This window comes from Salvelinus sp. IW2-2015, linkage group LG3, assembly GCF_002910315.2.
Source record: "Salvelinus sp. IW2-2015 linkage group LG3, ASM291031v2, whole genome shotgun sequence".
In the NCBI taxonomy this organism is placed as follows: Eukaryota; Metazoa; Chordata; class Actinopteri; order Salmoniformes; family Salmonidae; genus Salvelinus; species Salvelinus sp. IW2-2015.
Window position 1 is genome coordinate 909023 of NC_036840.1, and position 17466 is coordinate 926488.

Genomic DNA, 17466 nt, shown 5'->3' on the forward strand with positions numbered 1-17466 from the left:
KSWWSMGKRMSYRSAKKMYWKSACAGTGGAGAGCTGAATAAKRGACAGSGCAACTAAAGCCTAGCGGCATTGAGAAACCCAGTGATAGTTTTTTTTCTCGAAAGTCTCTCGTTGATGTCACCCCCTGGGTTTGTCAACATCCCCCACTGTATCCATCACAACTGTAATAGGGGGATGAAATACGACATGGCTGAAGAACAGCGGTGGATGGGGCTGCTTTTTGATGTGGCTGTATCTTGTGCATGTTGCTACAGGGTTTTGTCTACATAAATGAGCTGACAGGTGCATTTCATATATGTAGACTACATAACTTGAGTTACAGTTATAATGTAATGCAATTTTTATATTATTTTCTATATGATAGTAAAGTGGAACCCTGAACATATAAAACTATAGAAAGCAATGTGTTCAGCCAGCCTTGAATGTGTCATAAAAGCCTTTGGAGGGTCCCTGCCTGGTAGCATTTCTGGTTTCCTAGTAACCAGGCAGCCTAGTAATTGGACACATAATGACATGGTATGACACCAACGCGGAGGACGGCTTGAAGGATCATGTTCAACTGGTGCTTCCTGCTAGGAACATTCCACTGCTCTCCTGGACCTTGATTACTGTTTTCTTCTGAACCAGATGTATTCATAAGCCTGAGGATCCTCGCACAACTTCAATTGGAATAAGTGTTTATTTGTCGGTTTGGATGACTGGGGGAAATGGGAGAGGGGTGACCAAGAGACATGATACGGTGTATTCACCCTCCAAAACAGATACCTGGTGCAACGGGTGTCGTTCCTTATTGGATACGAAGGTACAGAGGAAGTAGAGTCCATGCTTTTTGAACTTTTCTCCCCTCTCCTCTGTCTCTTGATGCTGCTGGGATGTGTGTCGAAGTCCCATGGCTTGGTGAAACCGCACTCTTGTCCTCCAGTGGGACGGCAGCAGGGCCTCCCAAACCGCACAGTCCAAGCTGGGACAGCTTTCTACTTTCCACTCCCCCTGCCAGCCATACAGAGAACTTTACAGCACTATCAGGTGAGCTGACTGTACTGAAAGTTGCCATGTAAATCCAAGGCCATTAATAATGTCAACTAGAGGCTGATATTTCAATAGCTTGGTAGCAAATGCTTATTTCAAACACATAAGTGGGGAACACTGTTTACTCATTTGGCTGGGGAGTTATGGACTACACAACTACAATGGAATATGGCCATATAGGCCTGGCAGAATAATTAAGTAACTCATGGAGGAAAAGGGTTACTGAATGAAAGTTCATCCACTCCTTCAGGTCTCTTTGGCCAATGATGATGCAATGCCAAGGTGGTTGGAGTTCACTGAGAAGACTGGCAAGCTATTTGGCTTGGCAGTACCCCCTTAAAGTGTCCGTCGCAGGCTACTGTGTATCCATTACCTACTTTCATCCACATGTCCTTAATGGAACAGCGGGAGAGGGGAGCATATTCTCTACACACATAAAGAGGACATTGATCATTTTATATTCATCATGTGCATTGCATGTATCGATTGATTAAATTGAACTGTTTTCGGTAAAAAGCTGAGAGATGGGCCTGGAGAAATGTAACCACTCTCAAATTCATAGAGCTATAGATGCAAGGAGTGACCATCCATTATATCAAAATGAGAGTTTAAACCATATTTTAAGGCTATACAGACTTTGTTTACATTTATATTGTTTACAAACATTTGAGTAAAACATTTTTGGGTTCTGATGGGGTACGACAGTTGAACTAAGCTCATAAGGTATTTATAAGTTATATTCTTCAAGATTCAATAGGTATATATAATTAATTTATACATTTTTTTAATTTTTTTTATGGATGTTGCATTTAAGGATTCCAGCTTTAAATAAATTTGATCTGTTCAATTTAGGTATTTAAATTTACTTCATAAACTGACTGAATTGAATAATTATTTTGACACTAATCCTGGTTGGTGGTGTGTTTGACAGGGCCAGTCTCATCTGCCCTGTGGGGGAGACTGTCATCTGGGCTGATCTAATGCTTCAGGTGGACCCTGGCAGCTTGGACGCAGACCAACGTGTACAGCTGACCAGCAGAATGGCTGACTATCTGCGAATGGCTCCTGGCTCCGTACACCTCCTCTCGCTCAGGGGCCCCACTGCACTGCAAAGAGAGAAAACCAGGGTGTGTAAGCAGGATCCCCTGACTGCCCGCGCTACTCGGGGAAAGGGACCGTGGGAAGAGGGCAGGCTGCCGAGCTCTTGTGACCAGTCGGTTGTGGGGGAGCAGTTATCAGACTTAGTCCTGATTTTGGAGCATAGCACTGCCTCAGGTCTGCTGACCATCATGTTGGGAGTCCCCATACTAGGGTGGAGGGTTCTCTGCAAGGGGTTGCTTTCTAGGATCAGGAGGGGCCTGCAACCTCTGCGTCATACAGCCACTCCAAATGCAGTTCTCCCACCACCAACGCAGGTGCCAGAGTCAGTCAGACTGGAGCTTTCACACATACCTGCTCTGGAGCCTTCTACTAGTTTGATGATGTCATGCCCCACAGCCATCCTGGAGACACACACTGGGACCCCAAACCTAGAACTAACACAGGCCTCAAGTTACCCTCTAACATCCTGTTGCTTGTGAGGGTGTTTTGCAATCACCACCATCTGGCACGAGAGACGATTTGTTGTCCATGCCTCTCAAACCATCCCTACTCACCCCAGAATGTTTCACACAATCACTGAAGAGGCCTACATTTCACACAGCCACCAAAACGGAGACGGTATCAACTGTTAGTATGTCCAGAGAATCAAACCATTCTCAGCACCAGGCTGGAGAGTATGACGCAACTTCAAGCTTCTCATCAGGTCCAGTTGAGACGCAAGGTTTCTTTGGGCCTTGCTCCAACTGGAGTACTTAGAGCATCTTCCCAGCCCATGTCTCCTTCAGCTGCCTCCTCAGGTTAGTTTACTACTAACTTTCACATCACATTTCTCATGCATAACTTCCTCTCTGTATGAACTTTGGCATGATGTAATGGTCTTTCTAAATACGTACTGATGTTATTCCAGGGCCCTCCAATCTCCCTCCCAAAGTGTTGCAGTCCATCCCACTTCTGGAAGCCACAGTCGGCTTCCCTTTCCACTACACAATACCATCAAGGACCTTTCTGGATCCAGAGGATGGAGAAGCAGAGTCCCTCTCCCTGGAGCTGACGTTCAAAGATGGCCCTCCTGTGACTCTGGGGTCCTGGGTGGTCTGGGATGGACTTGAGCTGCACGGTGTTCCTCTGGAAGTGGACCTGCAGTTTGCCCCTCTGCAGCTGCTGCTGGCTGCTCGGGACAATCAGGGCCTGGCTCCCCCTCACCTTGGACCTCCACCGCAGCCATGCGGAGCCCTGCCACAGCTTTAGCCTCACGGCTCACCGGAGTCTTCACTCCATCCTCAGCCAGCGCCACAGGGTGGAGCTTCTCCTAGACAAGCTGTCCCGCTTCTTCAATGACTCTGGCAGCCACCACCTTGCCGTGCTGTCCCTGGCACCTGGATCCACTATTGTGTCTTGATACAACTTCACCCTATGCCAGGTGGGGGGGTGATGGTGTCGAGGGACAGTGCCCTGTGGGTCGGGTCTGGCGTATGTGGGAGGAAATTAGTTCAGAGGCCAGACAGAGTAGCCCTGCGTTCAGCCAGGCGATTTTCCCAGAGTTCCCCATCAGCAAGGTAGGCCCTGTGAGCTTCAGACGTGACTGTTTCTCCAGCCCCAACTACTGCCACAACTATAGCCTCTAGTCCCACTCTTTCCCCCAGTACTCCATATCCCACTTCTGTCAACACCGTCTCAGCCTCGGATCCCACTGGTGCATCAGTGCGACAGACAGACCCCTATCATTGGATGGCCAGTGTGTTGACAGCTTTGCTAGTGGTCTGCTGCCTCTTTCTGGCAGTCACCCTTACATTTACAGTTTTCTATAGAAGCCGTGTGAGGGTAAGGACTCTTGCGATTTGGCCCTCAGAGGGGGTTGTCCCAGGTCACATCATGGATCTGAGGACAATAAGGCCAAGGATGCCCCTGCTGTTCCGACCAAAAGTACCCCCACTTCCCCCGAGGTTGTGGCGTAACGCTTCACCAGCCAGTGGAGAGCATCTCACTCCCACATATCTCCAGGGCAGACAGCCTTATCAAAGAGCAGTGTCTTTTCACCCACCTCCACAATACCAGTTCCCACCACAATACCCACATAAAAGACCATGGGAACACAAATCCCAAGAAGAAAAGCATACAAACAAATGAATCCATTCTTGGAAATGAGGTTGTGACATGTTCATACACACACTAGTCATGCTACTACGAGGGTTGTTGAGACAAATGTGTTGCACAACCGTTTTGGAAGACAAAGTATTAATGGATCTTAGGAGGGCAATTATAAATGTACCTTTTATACTGGAACGTTGTATTGCTGTGATAATCTACACACATTTGCACTTCTATGTACCAAAACGTACAACATAAAGCATGAAAATTGTCGTTTTTCATTTCATTGAGGAATCCTAAAGTAGAATTAAGATACAATATACATCATTGCTGGATTTTACTATATTTCAGACAAAAACCTTCCAAACTGACAAAACTGCATTTTGTTATATATGAGACTTGATGCCAACCATTCGCGGTCACCGTACCATTAACCTAACCATGAGAAAAATAGAACGGCACAAAAAAGAATACTGCCTGTTGACCAAACTTTATTGCTTCACACAATATGTGAGCCTATCCATACAAACGTGGGTAGAAAAACAAACAAAAATCACTCTAAAAATTACAAAGTCTGACTGCTACCCATTTAATCTATGCCTGGTATGGACAGAGTAGGGGAAGACAGTCCATACACCTCAGATTGACATGATGTCTGGTCCAAGCTCATATTCCTGCTGTGGTAAGGTGTTCGGTGGAGTGGGTGCATCCTGTATAGAGACAGGTCACATCATCTGGTGGCTTTCCCATTCTCGTGGAGGTCCATTCTGTTAACAATAGGAAAAAAGTAAACTGATTATTTATCATAAGACCGTCTACTCCATAACAGGCACTGGACAATCAGATTTCAGTCAAGAAAACAAACTACAACATCTCTATCAAACATTATAAACTGGGTGGTTCGAGACCTGAATACTGACTGGCTGACAGACGTGGTACATCAGACTGTATACCACGGTTATAACAAAACATGTATTTTTACCACTCTAATTACTTTGGTAACCAGTTTATAATAGCAATAAGGCACCTCTGGGGTTTGTGCTATATGGCCAATATACCAAGACTAAAGGGCTGTATCCAGGCACTCCGCGTTGCATTGTGCAAAAGAACAGCCACTAGCCGCAGTATATTGGCCATATACCACACCTCCTCGGGCCTTATTGCTTAATTAGAACTAGGGGTTATAATACACTGTGATGTGGGGAATGGTTATATACAGTACATTATTACACACCCATTCTCATCTTTAAGGTGCTGGTATAACTCTGCCTTGTTGTTCACAGAGCTGATCCTTCCGGCAAACTCCTGGTGTTTCCTGGAGTTGGCCACAGTGATTCTGTTAGTCCACATGGTGAGCAGGGACACCGGACCTACATTGTAACCACAAGGCCGAAAACACACACAGAGGCAGAAAAATCTATGAAAAGGAAAAATACATGTAATGGAACACCTATTCAATGTATTGTCTCTGAATATAAAAAGGTAATTAATGCAGTGATGAGACAAAAAAACGAATAATAATAGAATACTACTCATTGCAATGACAACATGAACTTGGCATTCAACAAAATATACCAGTTCACACCATGGATCTGAGGACAAATAAAGGTCAAGGCCAACCAGAAGGTGGGGGGGGGGGGTATGCACCTTTGGCTTTTTCAGGTAGTTGGATCTCTTCCAGACGGGGCTTCTTGTTGAGAGGCTCTGGCGAGTCAGGAGAATCCTTTATGAYCTCCGACTCCCCCTGCTCCTCCTTTCCACGCTCTAGTGCCCCCTTCAGCCTGGTGGAGGAATCAAATCAAATGTTATTTGTCACATGCCCCGAATACAACAGGTGTAGTAGACCTTACAGTGAAATGCTTACTTACAAGCCCTTAACCAACAATGCTTTAACTTCTTTGGGATAGGGGGCGGTATTTTGACATCCGGATGAAAAGCGTGCCCAAAGTAAACTGCCTGCTACTCAGGCCCAGAAGCTAGGATATGCATATAATTGGTAGATTTGGATAGAAAACACTCTAAAGTTTCTAAAACTGTTAAAATAATGTCTGAGTATAACAGAACTGAAATGACAGGTGAAACCCCGAGGACAAACCATCCCCCCAAAAATAAATGTCATCCTACCACTGATTTCAATGGCTGGCACTTTTATAATAGGGCGAAATCGTGCCTAATTGCAGTTCCTAGGGCTTCCACTAGATGTCAGTCTTTAGAAAGAGTTTCAGGCTGGTTTTTGGAAAAATCAGCCAGAAATTGTAGTTTTTCTAGGTGGCTCCCATTTTGGCTGTAGTGTTTCCAAGCACGTGAATGAGAGCGCGTTCTTTGGTATTTTTCTCCGGTAAAGACAATAACGATTCTCCGTCTTAAATTGTATCGTTTATTTGCGTATTAGGGTACCTAAGGTTTGATTATAAACGTTGATTGACTTGTTTGGATAAGTTTATTGGTAACGTTTGGGATTAATTTTGTATGCATTTTGAAGGAGGGAAACCGAGTGGATTATTGACTGAAGCGTGCCAGCTAAACTGAGTTTTTATGGATATAAAGAAGGACATTATCGAACAAAAGGACCATTTGTAATGTAACTGGGACTTTGAGTGCCAACAGAAGAAGATCTTCAAAGGTAAGGCATATATTATATCGCTATTTCTGACTTTCGTGTCGCAACTCCCTGGTTGAAAATGATTTGTTCTGCATGTGTGTGCTGGGCGCTGTCCTCAGATAATCGCATGGTTTGCTTTCACCGTAAAGCCTTTTTGAAATCTGACACGGCGGCTGGATTAACAACAAGTTAAGCTTATTTTGATGTATTGCACTTGTGATTTCATGAAAGTTTAATATTTATAGTAATTTAATTTGAATTTGGAGCTCTGCAATTTCACCGGAAGTTTTCGAAATGAGACGCTAGCGTCCCACTGATCCGCAATTAAGAAGTAAAAAAGTGTTAAGTAGAAAATAGAAAATAAAAGTAACAAATAATTAAACAGCAGCAGTAAAATACAAAGGTACAGAGTCAATGTGCGGGGGCACCGATTAGTCAAGGTAATTGAGGTAATATGTACATGCAGGTAGAGTTCAAGTGACTATGCATAGATTATAAACGGAGAGTAGCAGCAGCGTAAAAGAGGGTTCTGGGTAGCCCTTTGATTAGCTGTTCAGGAGTCTTATGGCTTGGGGGTAGAATGCAACACAGTATGACAGTGACTAGGAGAATACCAGGGTAAAATACTAAACCGGTATATACAGTACCAGTCAAAAGTATGGACACCTAACAAGTGCTCAGCATATGTGGGAACTCCTTCAAGACTGTTGTAAAAGCACTCCTGGTGAAGCTGGTTGAGAGAATGCCAAGAGTGCAAAGCTGTCATCAAGGCAAAGGGTGGCTTGGGGTGATTTGTTTAACACTTTTTTTGGTTACTACATAATTCCATGTGTGTTATTTCATAGTGTTGATGTCTTCACTACTTTTCTACAATGTAGAAAATAGGATAAATAAATAAAAACCCTTGAATGAGTAGGTGTGTCCAAACTTTTGACTGGTACTGTATATATATATTTTTTTTTAAATTCTTTTTCAGACAGGATTTTTTTCATAATCACAGAGTTGATTGGATGCAGGTCTGTTTAAAACAGTAGGTCAGGCTTAGGTCAAACAAAATGTGTGTTGTGTCACCCTGACCTCTCTGACTCCTGCCAGCTCTTGTCCTCTGAATCCTTGTTGATGTTCTTCTCTGCCTTGTCCTCTTTGTCCTCCCTCTTCCTCCCCCGTTTCTTCCTCTCCTCTTCCTCGGGGGGTTTGCTGCGGCAGGCGATGATGCAGTCCAGAACCCTCTGGTGTCGCTCGCTGCCCGCCACGTGGGTCTTCACCAGAGTCTCCAGCTCGTTCCACATGATGCGGTACTGCTCATCCCTAAAGCCCGGAGGAGACATTAACCAGTCAGGACAGGAGACCAGGCACACACACTGAACTTATATACGGTTCCCACCTCCAAACACTCAGGGAGCGACACAGTTACACTTTGACTCTCTCCCGCACACATCCTAAACATACAAACACACATAAAAACAAACACGTACACCCACCCACCCACGTACAAACACACATGTACATACACACACGCTGTTCCCACCCCTAAACACTCAGGGTGTGACACTAAGTCACAACATCAGTCTCTCTCTCACACACGGAGCCAGACTACCTTTTAGGGCCCTTTCCCCTGGAGCCCACAGTGGAGATGGGAAGAGGGTCGTTCTTCCTCTCCATATCCACCAGGTTGTAAACGGTCTTCTGGCAGGTCAGCAAGTCCTCCTCACTCAGACTCTCCTTCACTATGAGGTTAGCCAGCGGAACCACCTGGATCACACACACCACACACAATTAACACATACACAGTCACACACATACAATGAACACACATTTCACACAAAATTACACACACCGTTAAAAAATTTATCAAACGAGTGATGTGAGGTGAGCAACTGTGCAGTGTGTGAAAGGCTGTTGTCCTGCTCACCGCCTGCATGTTGAAGATGGTGGTCTGGGAGATGATCATTGGCCAATAGCGAGTATAACGCTCCAGCTGGGCTTTGGCCCTCTCCGCCGGGGGCTTGCCACTAGCCTCAGCGTCTGGGGACTCTGGGACAGGAGTCAGACGGTTCTCCCTCATGAACTCGCCAAAGTCCTGCGGCAGACACACCAAAAAGACTGGTATAAAACTTTTGGTCCCACTTTTAGAATAAGTGTATTTTATACCTACCAGTGTTAACATGGTAGTTACATAGACACAGCGTAAATATAGGATATTACAGGTATACATTGTTACATAGAACACAGTACACAGCTGTTACACCAATTCATTGTTTATGTGTTTTCACGTTGACATTTTATATGCATTAGATTTGTAAACAAACTCCAATTAGTTGTGGCTAAACGTCCTCTGCCCCTTACAGTGATGTGGTAGTCAGTCACTATGGGGTAGAGGAGGAAGGGGTGGGAGGGGCTTACAGTAATGTGGTAGTCAGTCACTATGGGGTAGAGGAGGAAGGGGTGGGAGGGGCTTACAGTGATGCGGTAGTCAGTCACCCGGCCCCCGCAGCCCTCGCTAATGGAGGGAGGGTCCTCCAGGGTGGAGCGGGTGCTATTGAGCACATGCAGGAAGATCTCCCCGCCGTGGCTGCTCAGCATGTGGCTGATGACCTTTGACCCGGACTTCCTGGGCTGCTCCAGCAGCACTGAGCGACCTGCAATGCAATCAACCACCATCTGTATTTCAACTACATTTGTTTGTATTTTCCGTATGCAAGTAGTATTAACATTTAGGGTAGGTGGTAGAGGCATGGGGTCAGGGCAAAAATATTCAGGCTCACCGTTCAGCAAGAAGTTGGTCAAACACGATGAGGGTCGGCTGTTGACGTCCGTAGGCGAKATCCGATAGGCTCCAGTGCAGTAGTGCAGTTCTGAGCCACCAGTTCACACACAGACACACACGCAAGAAAGATGGGAAATATCCAGATAAGCCAAAGGAGAATATTACAACAGAAAATGCTCTTGGGATTTTGATGTGTCGATATCAAGGACATTTTCAGCCATTTTTCAATCTCTTCTTTTATCTTTATAATTTCAAACGCCACCTCTACCGAGACTTTTCATTAAGTTAGCGCGACAACAAATAACTACGTTTCCCAGGGTTCATGGTGCCTACCTACACTGTTGGTGCGAGGAGTGCACCACTTAAGAGTAACTGTCTCCTTAAGTCCACTGTCTCGACTCGTACTACCAGCCATGTGCAGGTCGCCTGAACAACAGAAAAAGAGGAGAGATGAAAGGGAGAAACTGAATGTTTACTGTAGTGGTTTTATGGCCAAGCCACTAAAAGCCACAATAATTTAGTGGCCAAAACAATACAGAATATTTTATTATTATTTCTTAAAACCTCACCACTTTTGAAGAACTCAAGATGGGCGTCCCTGTGATGCAGGAGCTCTACGTCGTAATTGGCCGACGTGTTGGCGTGCTGCTCCTCCTTCACACCCACAGGAGACGGAGGAGACCAAAAAAAGAGACGTCAGCAAGGTATCCTTTTCATTGACATTGTAGTCATTTGGCAGACACTCTTATCCAGAGCGACTTGCAGTAGTGAGTGCCTATCCACTGCTGTCAAGACAAACAAATACTGCTGCTTCATGTTAACAAGGGTTCGAGAAGTACCAGCAAATGCATAAACCACTGATCTTTGCATCGTCTCTCTTTTGTTCTCTCTTCCGTTCTTCCTATATGGTAATTCCGGTGATGTGAAGATGGATAGCTGTGGTTGTTGCAGTCTAAAGTTTAAGGGTCTGACGTGTATTTCAATGAAAAGGGCTGTACATGTTTTCTAACCCAGATAAATAACATGGGACTACATGGAGGACAAAAACATTTGGGGCAAAAGTTAGGAGATAGGCGTCTACCTGCCTATCATGGCTAGGGACTAAATGACTTACTATTCAAATGAGAGAAAGAGAGAGAGGAAAGAGAGAGGGAAAGGAAAAGAGGGACAGAGGGTGGTCTGATATCAATACGTACTACTCAACACAGCACAAGGACCACAACAAGACACTACAAGGAGGGACTGCGACCAATCAACTCTGAGGTAGAGAAGGCACCAACAAGGAGTCAGACAGAACATGAGGCCGGGGTGGGGGGGGCAAACTACAGGGCACATAATGCGTACATTCTCATCCACCAAACATGCTAACACTCTCAACTCTGATTGGCTGCTGGAATGTCAAGTAGACAATCGGTGGCCAATCAAAAGTGAGGGCTGTTGAGCGTCCGATGGATGGACAAAACCAATCCACACAGCCTTGCGTTCTGCGGTCCCTCTTGGTGTGTGTTTAAGAGTACTGACCTGCTCGCAAATATTTAATGTCGGCTAGCAAAACAGAAAATACAGCATGAAAACAGCAGCGGTTCCAAGAGTCATTTCAACATGATGATGGACAAACAAAGAACCGTGTGTAAAATTATAGTGCACAATGGCTGATGGGGAAGAAGGAAGTTTGTGACATTTTGGGGCTGAGGATGGGGTGGGGGTGTGGCAAGGTTAGGGTATCAGAAGGTTGAGGCGAGTGAAGCGATAGGTGCATTGGGTGGAAGGGCCAATAGAAAATGTGTAATGTGTTGGTTTGTGGATGCAGAGAAAACAAGTGGGCGGGTCAGGATAGGTCATTTTGCAGACGGGACTTTGCCCTTTTCAAACATTCGTCCAGCCATCAAAAATAGCCCACCTTATACCTTAAATAGCTAATCTAACATCAGTCATGACATGAAGGAGGCGGGAAAATAGTTAACTCAAGACTGCTGGGACACAGCCCTGAAGGAAGTAATGGGTGGGAGTTAGTGAAAAGGRTGAAAGGTTATAGATGGGGCTGGTGAAGGCCTGAACCTTGGGAGAGCTAGAGGACAGAAGATGTACCTTCATTGGGATGTTGGTGATGGTGGTGGAGGCAAGGTCAAAGTGCTGCTGCACTAGAATGTTGAGTTTGGTGGCCAGGTGCCTCCCTGCCCGCACACTGTGAACCTCGCTGGTCAGCAGAGAGGAGACCTGCCGGTACAGAGGAGGACTATGTAGGACTTTAACACTAACAAAGTAGCATGCCATTTTTTATTGTATGGCATCTCTATAGAACTTTGTAACTACAGCATGTGGAAATGAGCACACGTTTACAGGATACTAACAGTATACTTTATCTACATCAGATTAAGTATGCGTTGATATGACAAAGTGTGTTTGGAGCGATGTTATACATATCTAGATTAACTTTAAGACTAGGTGAAAACAGAGTCAATTTAATGCAACCCTGAGCAGTTTTAAACCTACCTCTTTCTTTGGCCGGTCTGAGACCAGGGTGTCCTCTCCTTGAGGGAAGATGTGGACGAGCACCAGCTCACACTGCTGGATAGACATCAGTCTGAAACACAGAGACACATTGGAATGCATCGGAAAGATTCAAGACACTTCTTTAGCATCCTCTCGAAGCCCTTTTAAGATGCCCAATGAAATTAACCCAGTCTAACCAATCTCCTCCTCTAAATCCATTTGAGTTCTCCATTCAAAATCCCCCCCCAAAATCTGACTTCTAAAGTTCATATTTTATCCCCACTAAAGAGTGTAAAAACAGTGTTATTCTCTTCTCAATCTCTCATACCTGTCTGAGCCTGCTGCCATCTTGTTTTGCTCTAGAATGGTCTCCTGCACACAGTCCTCCAGCATTCGCACATGGGTGTCACTGTAACAGACAGAAACACACAATACCCCATTAGGATTTCCATGTGTAACAGTATAACTTTAGACCGTCCCCTCGCCCCGACACGGGCACGAACCAGGGACCCTCTGCACACATCGACAACAGTCACCCACGAAGCGTCGTTACCCATCGCTCCACAAAAGCCACGGCCCTTGCAGAGCAAGGGGAAACCCTACTTAAGTCTCAGAGCAAGTGACGTAACTGATTGAAACGCTACTAGCGCGTACCCGCTAACTAGCTAGCCATTTCACATCCGTTACACATGGATGCCTTCAAAGATGGGCATTACTTCAGTATCTACAGGTTCTCAATTAATAACCAGGTTTAACAGAATCAATAGATCATCTCTTTTGGTACTGTCCTTCGGTGGCTCACTTTTGGAGTCAGGTCCAGGAGTGGTTGTTAAGTCATAATGTCTGTTCAGAGGGACCTACAAACAGCACTGTTAGGAGATCTGAAAAACCACCATCAATCAATGGGAAATATGAGTATTTATTTTAAGGGAAATCTTGGCACAAACAGAGAGGTTCAAGACCTTCGTAAGTCTTCACAGTAAAATAGAAGAATGTATTGCAAAAGGAAATATTAAAACTGTAGTGTACTGGGAAAGATGGGTTAGTCTGTGGACATCTGAGGGTTGGAATTAAGATTGTAGTGGTCAATTTGTCAGGGCATGGACTCTACAAGCTGTCGAAAGCATTCCACAGGGATGGTGGCCCATGTTGACTCCAATGCTTCCCACAGTTGTGTCAAGTTGGCTGGATGTCCTTTGAGTGGTGGACCATTCTTGAGATACACGGGAAACTGTTGAGCGTGGAAAACCCAGCAGCATTGCAGTTCTTGACACTCAAACCGGTGCACCTGGCACCAATTACCATATCCCGTTCATAGGCACAAATAATGTGTCGTGCCCATTTACCCTCTGAATGACACACACACAATCCATGTCTCAATTGTCTCAAGGCTTAAAAATCCTTCTTTACCCTGCCTCCTCCCTTTCATATATACCAGGGCTCCACAACCCTGTTCCTGGAGAGCTACCCTCCTGTATGTTTTTGTTCCAACACCAGTTGTAACTAACCCGATTCATCTTATCAACCAGCTAATTATAAGAATCAGGTATGCTAGATTAGGGTTGGAGAGAGAATTTACAGGATGGAAGCTCTCCAGGAACAGTGTTGGAGAGCCCCGATCTACAGTGATTGAAGTGGATTTAACAAGTGACATCAATAAGGCATCATAGCTTTCACCTGGATTCACCTGATAAGTCTATGTCAGGGTAGCCCAACTGGCAGACCCATTTTTTTTATTTATTGTTGGACATAAAAGACTGTAAAAAGACCAGCAAATCAGCTCCAAGTGATTTTAATTTCGGAAATCTGTTCCAAAGTATTATCACGCATAATAGAAATGTGTAATTGCATACAAATGTCAGCAAGGTTTGAAGTGCTTAGGGTTTAATCTTCTGTTTGGGCTTCTTGTGGTCAATGTGCAGTCTATACATTATTTGTAATTATGTTCCGGCCCCCTAAACATTCACAAATGAAAAAAATATATAAAAAAATAAAAATCAGCCTGCAGCTGAATCCAGTTGATGATCCCTGGTCTATGTAAAGTACACTCAGTGTATATATATAATTGTAATGTTTTCCACGGGTCCTACAACTAGTGGAGAGGGGGGGTAGGGGCATAATAAAAAAATATATATACAGTACCAGTCTAAAGTTTGGACACACCTACTCATTCAAGGGTTTTTCTTTATTTTTAATATTTTCTACATTGTAGTGAAGACATCAAAAGTATGAAATAACACATATGGAATCATGTTGTGAGCAAAAAAGTGTTAAATCAAAATATATTTGAGATTTGAGATTTTTCAAAATAGCCACCCTTTGCCTTGATGACAACTTTGCACACTCTTGGCATTCTCTCAACCAGCTTCAAGAGGTAGTCAACTGGAATGCATTTCAATTAACAGGGGTGCTATGTTAAAAGTTAATTTGTGGAATTTTTTCCCTTCTTAATGTTTGGTAGGGGTGGTATACAGAAAATAGCCCTATTTGGTAAAGCCCATATTATGGCAAGAACAACTCAAATAAACAAAGAGAAATTATTACTTTAAGACATAAGCCAGCAGCATACCACCCTGCATCCTACTGCTGGCTTGCTTCTAAAGCTAAGCAGGGTTGGTCCTGGATGGGAGACCAGATGTTGCTGGAAGTGGTGTTGGAGTGCCAGTAGGAGCCCCCCTTTCCTCTGGTCTAAAAAAATATCCCAATGCCCCAGGGCAGTGATTGGGGACAATGCCCGGTGTAGGGCGCCGTCTTTCGGATGGGAGGTTAAAACAGGTGTCCTGAATCTCTGTGGTCACTAAAGATCCCATGGCACTTATTGTAAGGGTGTTAACCCCAGTGTCCTGGCTAAATTTCCAATCTGGCCTTCATACCATCACGGTCACCGAATCATCCCCAGTTTACAATTGGCTCATTTATCCCTCTCCCCTGTAACTATTCCCCAGGTTGTTGCTGTAAATGAGAATGTGTTCTCAGTCAACTTACCTGGTTAAATAAAAAAGGTCAGTCAATCCAGAAAATGTCAAGAACTTTGAACGTTTCTTCAAATACAGTCACAAAAACTATCATGGAACTGGCTCTCATGAGGACCGCCACAGGAAAGGAAGACCCAGAGTTACCTCCGCTGCAGAGGATAAGTTCATTAGAGTTACCAGCCTCAGAAATTGCAGCCCAAATAAATGCTTCACAAAATTCAAGTAACAGACACATCTCAACATCAACTGTTCAGAGGATACTATGTGAATCAGGCCTTCATGGTCAAATTGCTGCAAAGAAACCACTACTAAAGGACACCAATAAGAAGCAGAGACTTGCTTGGGGCAAGAAACACGAGCAATGGACATTAGACCGGTGGAAATGTGTCCATTGGTCAGGAGTCCAAATTTGAGATTTTTGGTTCCAACCGCCATGTCTTTGTGAGACGTGGTGTGGGTGAACGTATAATCTCTGCATGTGTAGTTTCCACCGTAAAACATGGAGGAGGAGGTGTTATGGTGCTTTGCTGGTGACACTGTCTGTGATTTATTTAGAATTCAAGGAACACTTAACCAGCATGGCTACCACAGCATTCTGCAGCAATACGCCATCCCATCTGGTTTGCGCTTAGTGGGACTATCATTTGTTTTTCAACAGGACAATGACCCAACACACCTCCAGGCTGTGTAAGGGATAATTGACCAAGAAGGAGAGTGATGGAGTGCTGCATCAGATGACCTGGCCTCCAGAATCACCCGACCTCAACACAATTGAGATGGTTTGGGATGAGTTGGACCGCAGAGTGAAGGAAAAGCAGCCAACAAGTGCTCAGCATATGTGGGAAATCCAAGACTGTTGGAAAAGCATTCCAGGTAATTGCTGGTTGAGAAAATGCCAAGAGTGTGCAAAGCTCTCATCAAGGCAAAGATTCTACTTTGAAGAATCTCAAATACATTTTGATTTGTTGAACACTTTTTTTTGGTTACTACATGATTCCATGTGTTATTTTATAGTTTTGATGTCTTCACTATTATTCTACAATGTAGAAAATAGTAAAAATAAAGAAAAACCTGTGAATGAGAAAGTGTGTGGATTTGGGGATTTGAAATTATACAAGTAATGTTATTTGATAGTTCCAAATCTTTCTGTTAATTTCATAGCTGATCTATCCCCTAAAAAAAATTTATTATAATAAATAAACAATAAACAAGTATTTACTAATTATGTTAATGTTTACCTCTTGGCGTTTGTGAGGCAGATAATGCGCCCCCTGTTGGCCACCCTGTCAGCCGTGTCCATGAGGGTGGTGCGTGCCTCGTGCGGTACTCATGATCTTACACAGGTGAACTCCACCGCTGCCACCAGGCCGTGCAGGACGCTGCAACACTCAGGGTCCTCCTGTGGGTTAGGTGGACCCACAGCTGCCAGAGCAGACATGAGCTATCACATGAAAGCAGGTCAAGTCAACAATACATTACAACAAAACCTCTATCTGGACAGGATTGGTTAACCTCAAAATGAGACAATGAGATTGGTAGTAGTGTAGTGAGTATTGCAATAACAAAAAGATGTAGACTTTCAACAATAGATTGCTTAGAATCATAGAACTGGTGCTGTACAAAATTGCTGCCCTGTTGATAAATAAGCATCCATTCTCGAAGATGGAAATAAAGTACCTCATGAGTGCTTTGGTCCTCTTGCCTCCAGCTGTTCAGAATGTGGAACTCTGAATCACTCACAATGTAGTTGATCTGAAACATAACCACTGAAGCAATATAATGTGCTGTGCCCAACTCGGAATATGAATGAACACAGACGAGTTGGCCAACGCACAGACAGACTATACTCCGTTCTGACCTGGGCTAAAACAGACTAGACCGCCAGGCTATGGGATGGAGGGACTCACAGTTTCTTGAGGGGGTAAACGTCGTAGAGGATGCGGCAGTACTCCATGGAGCACTCACAGCACAGGTCCACAGGGACTTGGACACTGGGCAGCGGGATCATGCCCTGGCCACGGCTCTTGGTCAGCACGTCACACTCACCTGCTGCCGACTGGACTCTGCCATATAAGGGCAGTGGTCGACCACGAAGGCTGTCTTGTGGGAGACTGAGAACATCATCCCTGGTTCAGCCCTGTGTGAGTTCTGCTGAGGTGATAGGAGATATTTCGTCTGGTGTTAAAATACCATCTCTTCTCAATTTAGATAAAAAGAGCAAGGCACCAGTAACGTTAGCTAGCTGCAGCCTACGTAGTGACACCAATTTACCATTGCTAATATATACAGTAGCTAACTAGGTTGAAAGAGAAACATGCCCTTTAGCTATAATGTCCTTTAGCTAGCTAACGTAAGTTAGCTGAGATAAGTTACCCTGGCCCCTGCAATGTCGTTAGGATAACGGTCGTTAG

General features: G+C 44.6%; 1 protein-coding gene across 1 annotated transcript; it reads right to left on the reverse strand.

Moving 5' to 3' along the window:
* Positions 1 to 4692: 4692 nt before the first annotated feature.
* On the reverse strand, positions 4693 to 16877 carry LOC111981969 (integrator complex subunit 13-like). Its single transcript, XM_070433718.1, is given in 15 exon segments — positions 4693 to 4985; positions 5453 to 5588; positions 5866 to 5999; positions 7898 to 8128; positions 8418 to 8572; positions 8733 to 8900; positions 9281 to 9459; positions 9586 to 9675; positions 9921 to 10013; positions 10157 to 10241; positions 11676 to 11804; positions 12081 to 12171; positions 12409 to 12489; positions 16294 to 16496; positions 16733 to 16877. Coding segments are annotated over 15 exon segments (1896 nt in total). The 5' UTR covers positions 16817 to 16877; the 3' UTR covers positions 4693 to 4948.
* Between the last annotated feature and the right edge of the window lie 589 nt (positions 16878 to 17466).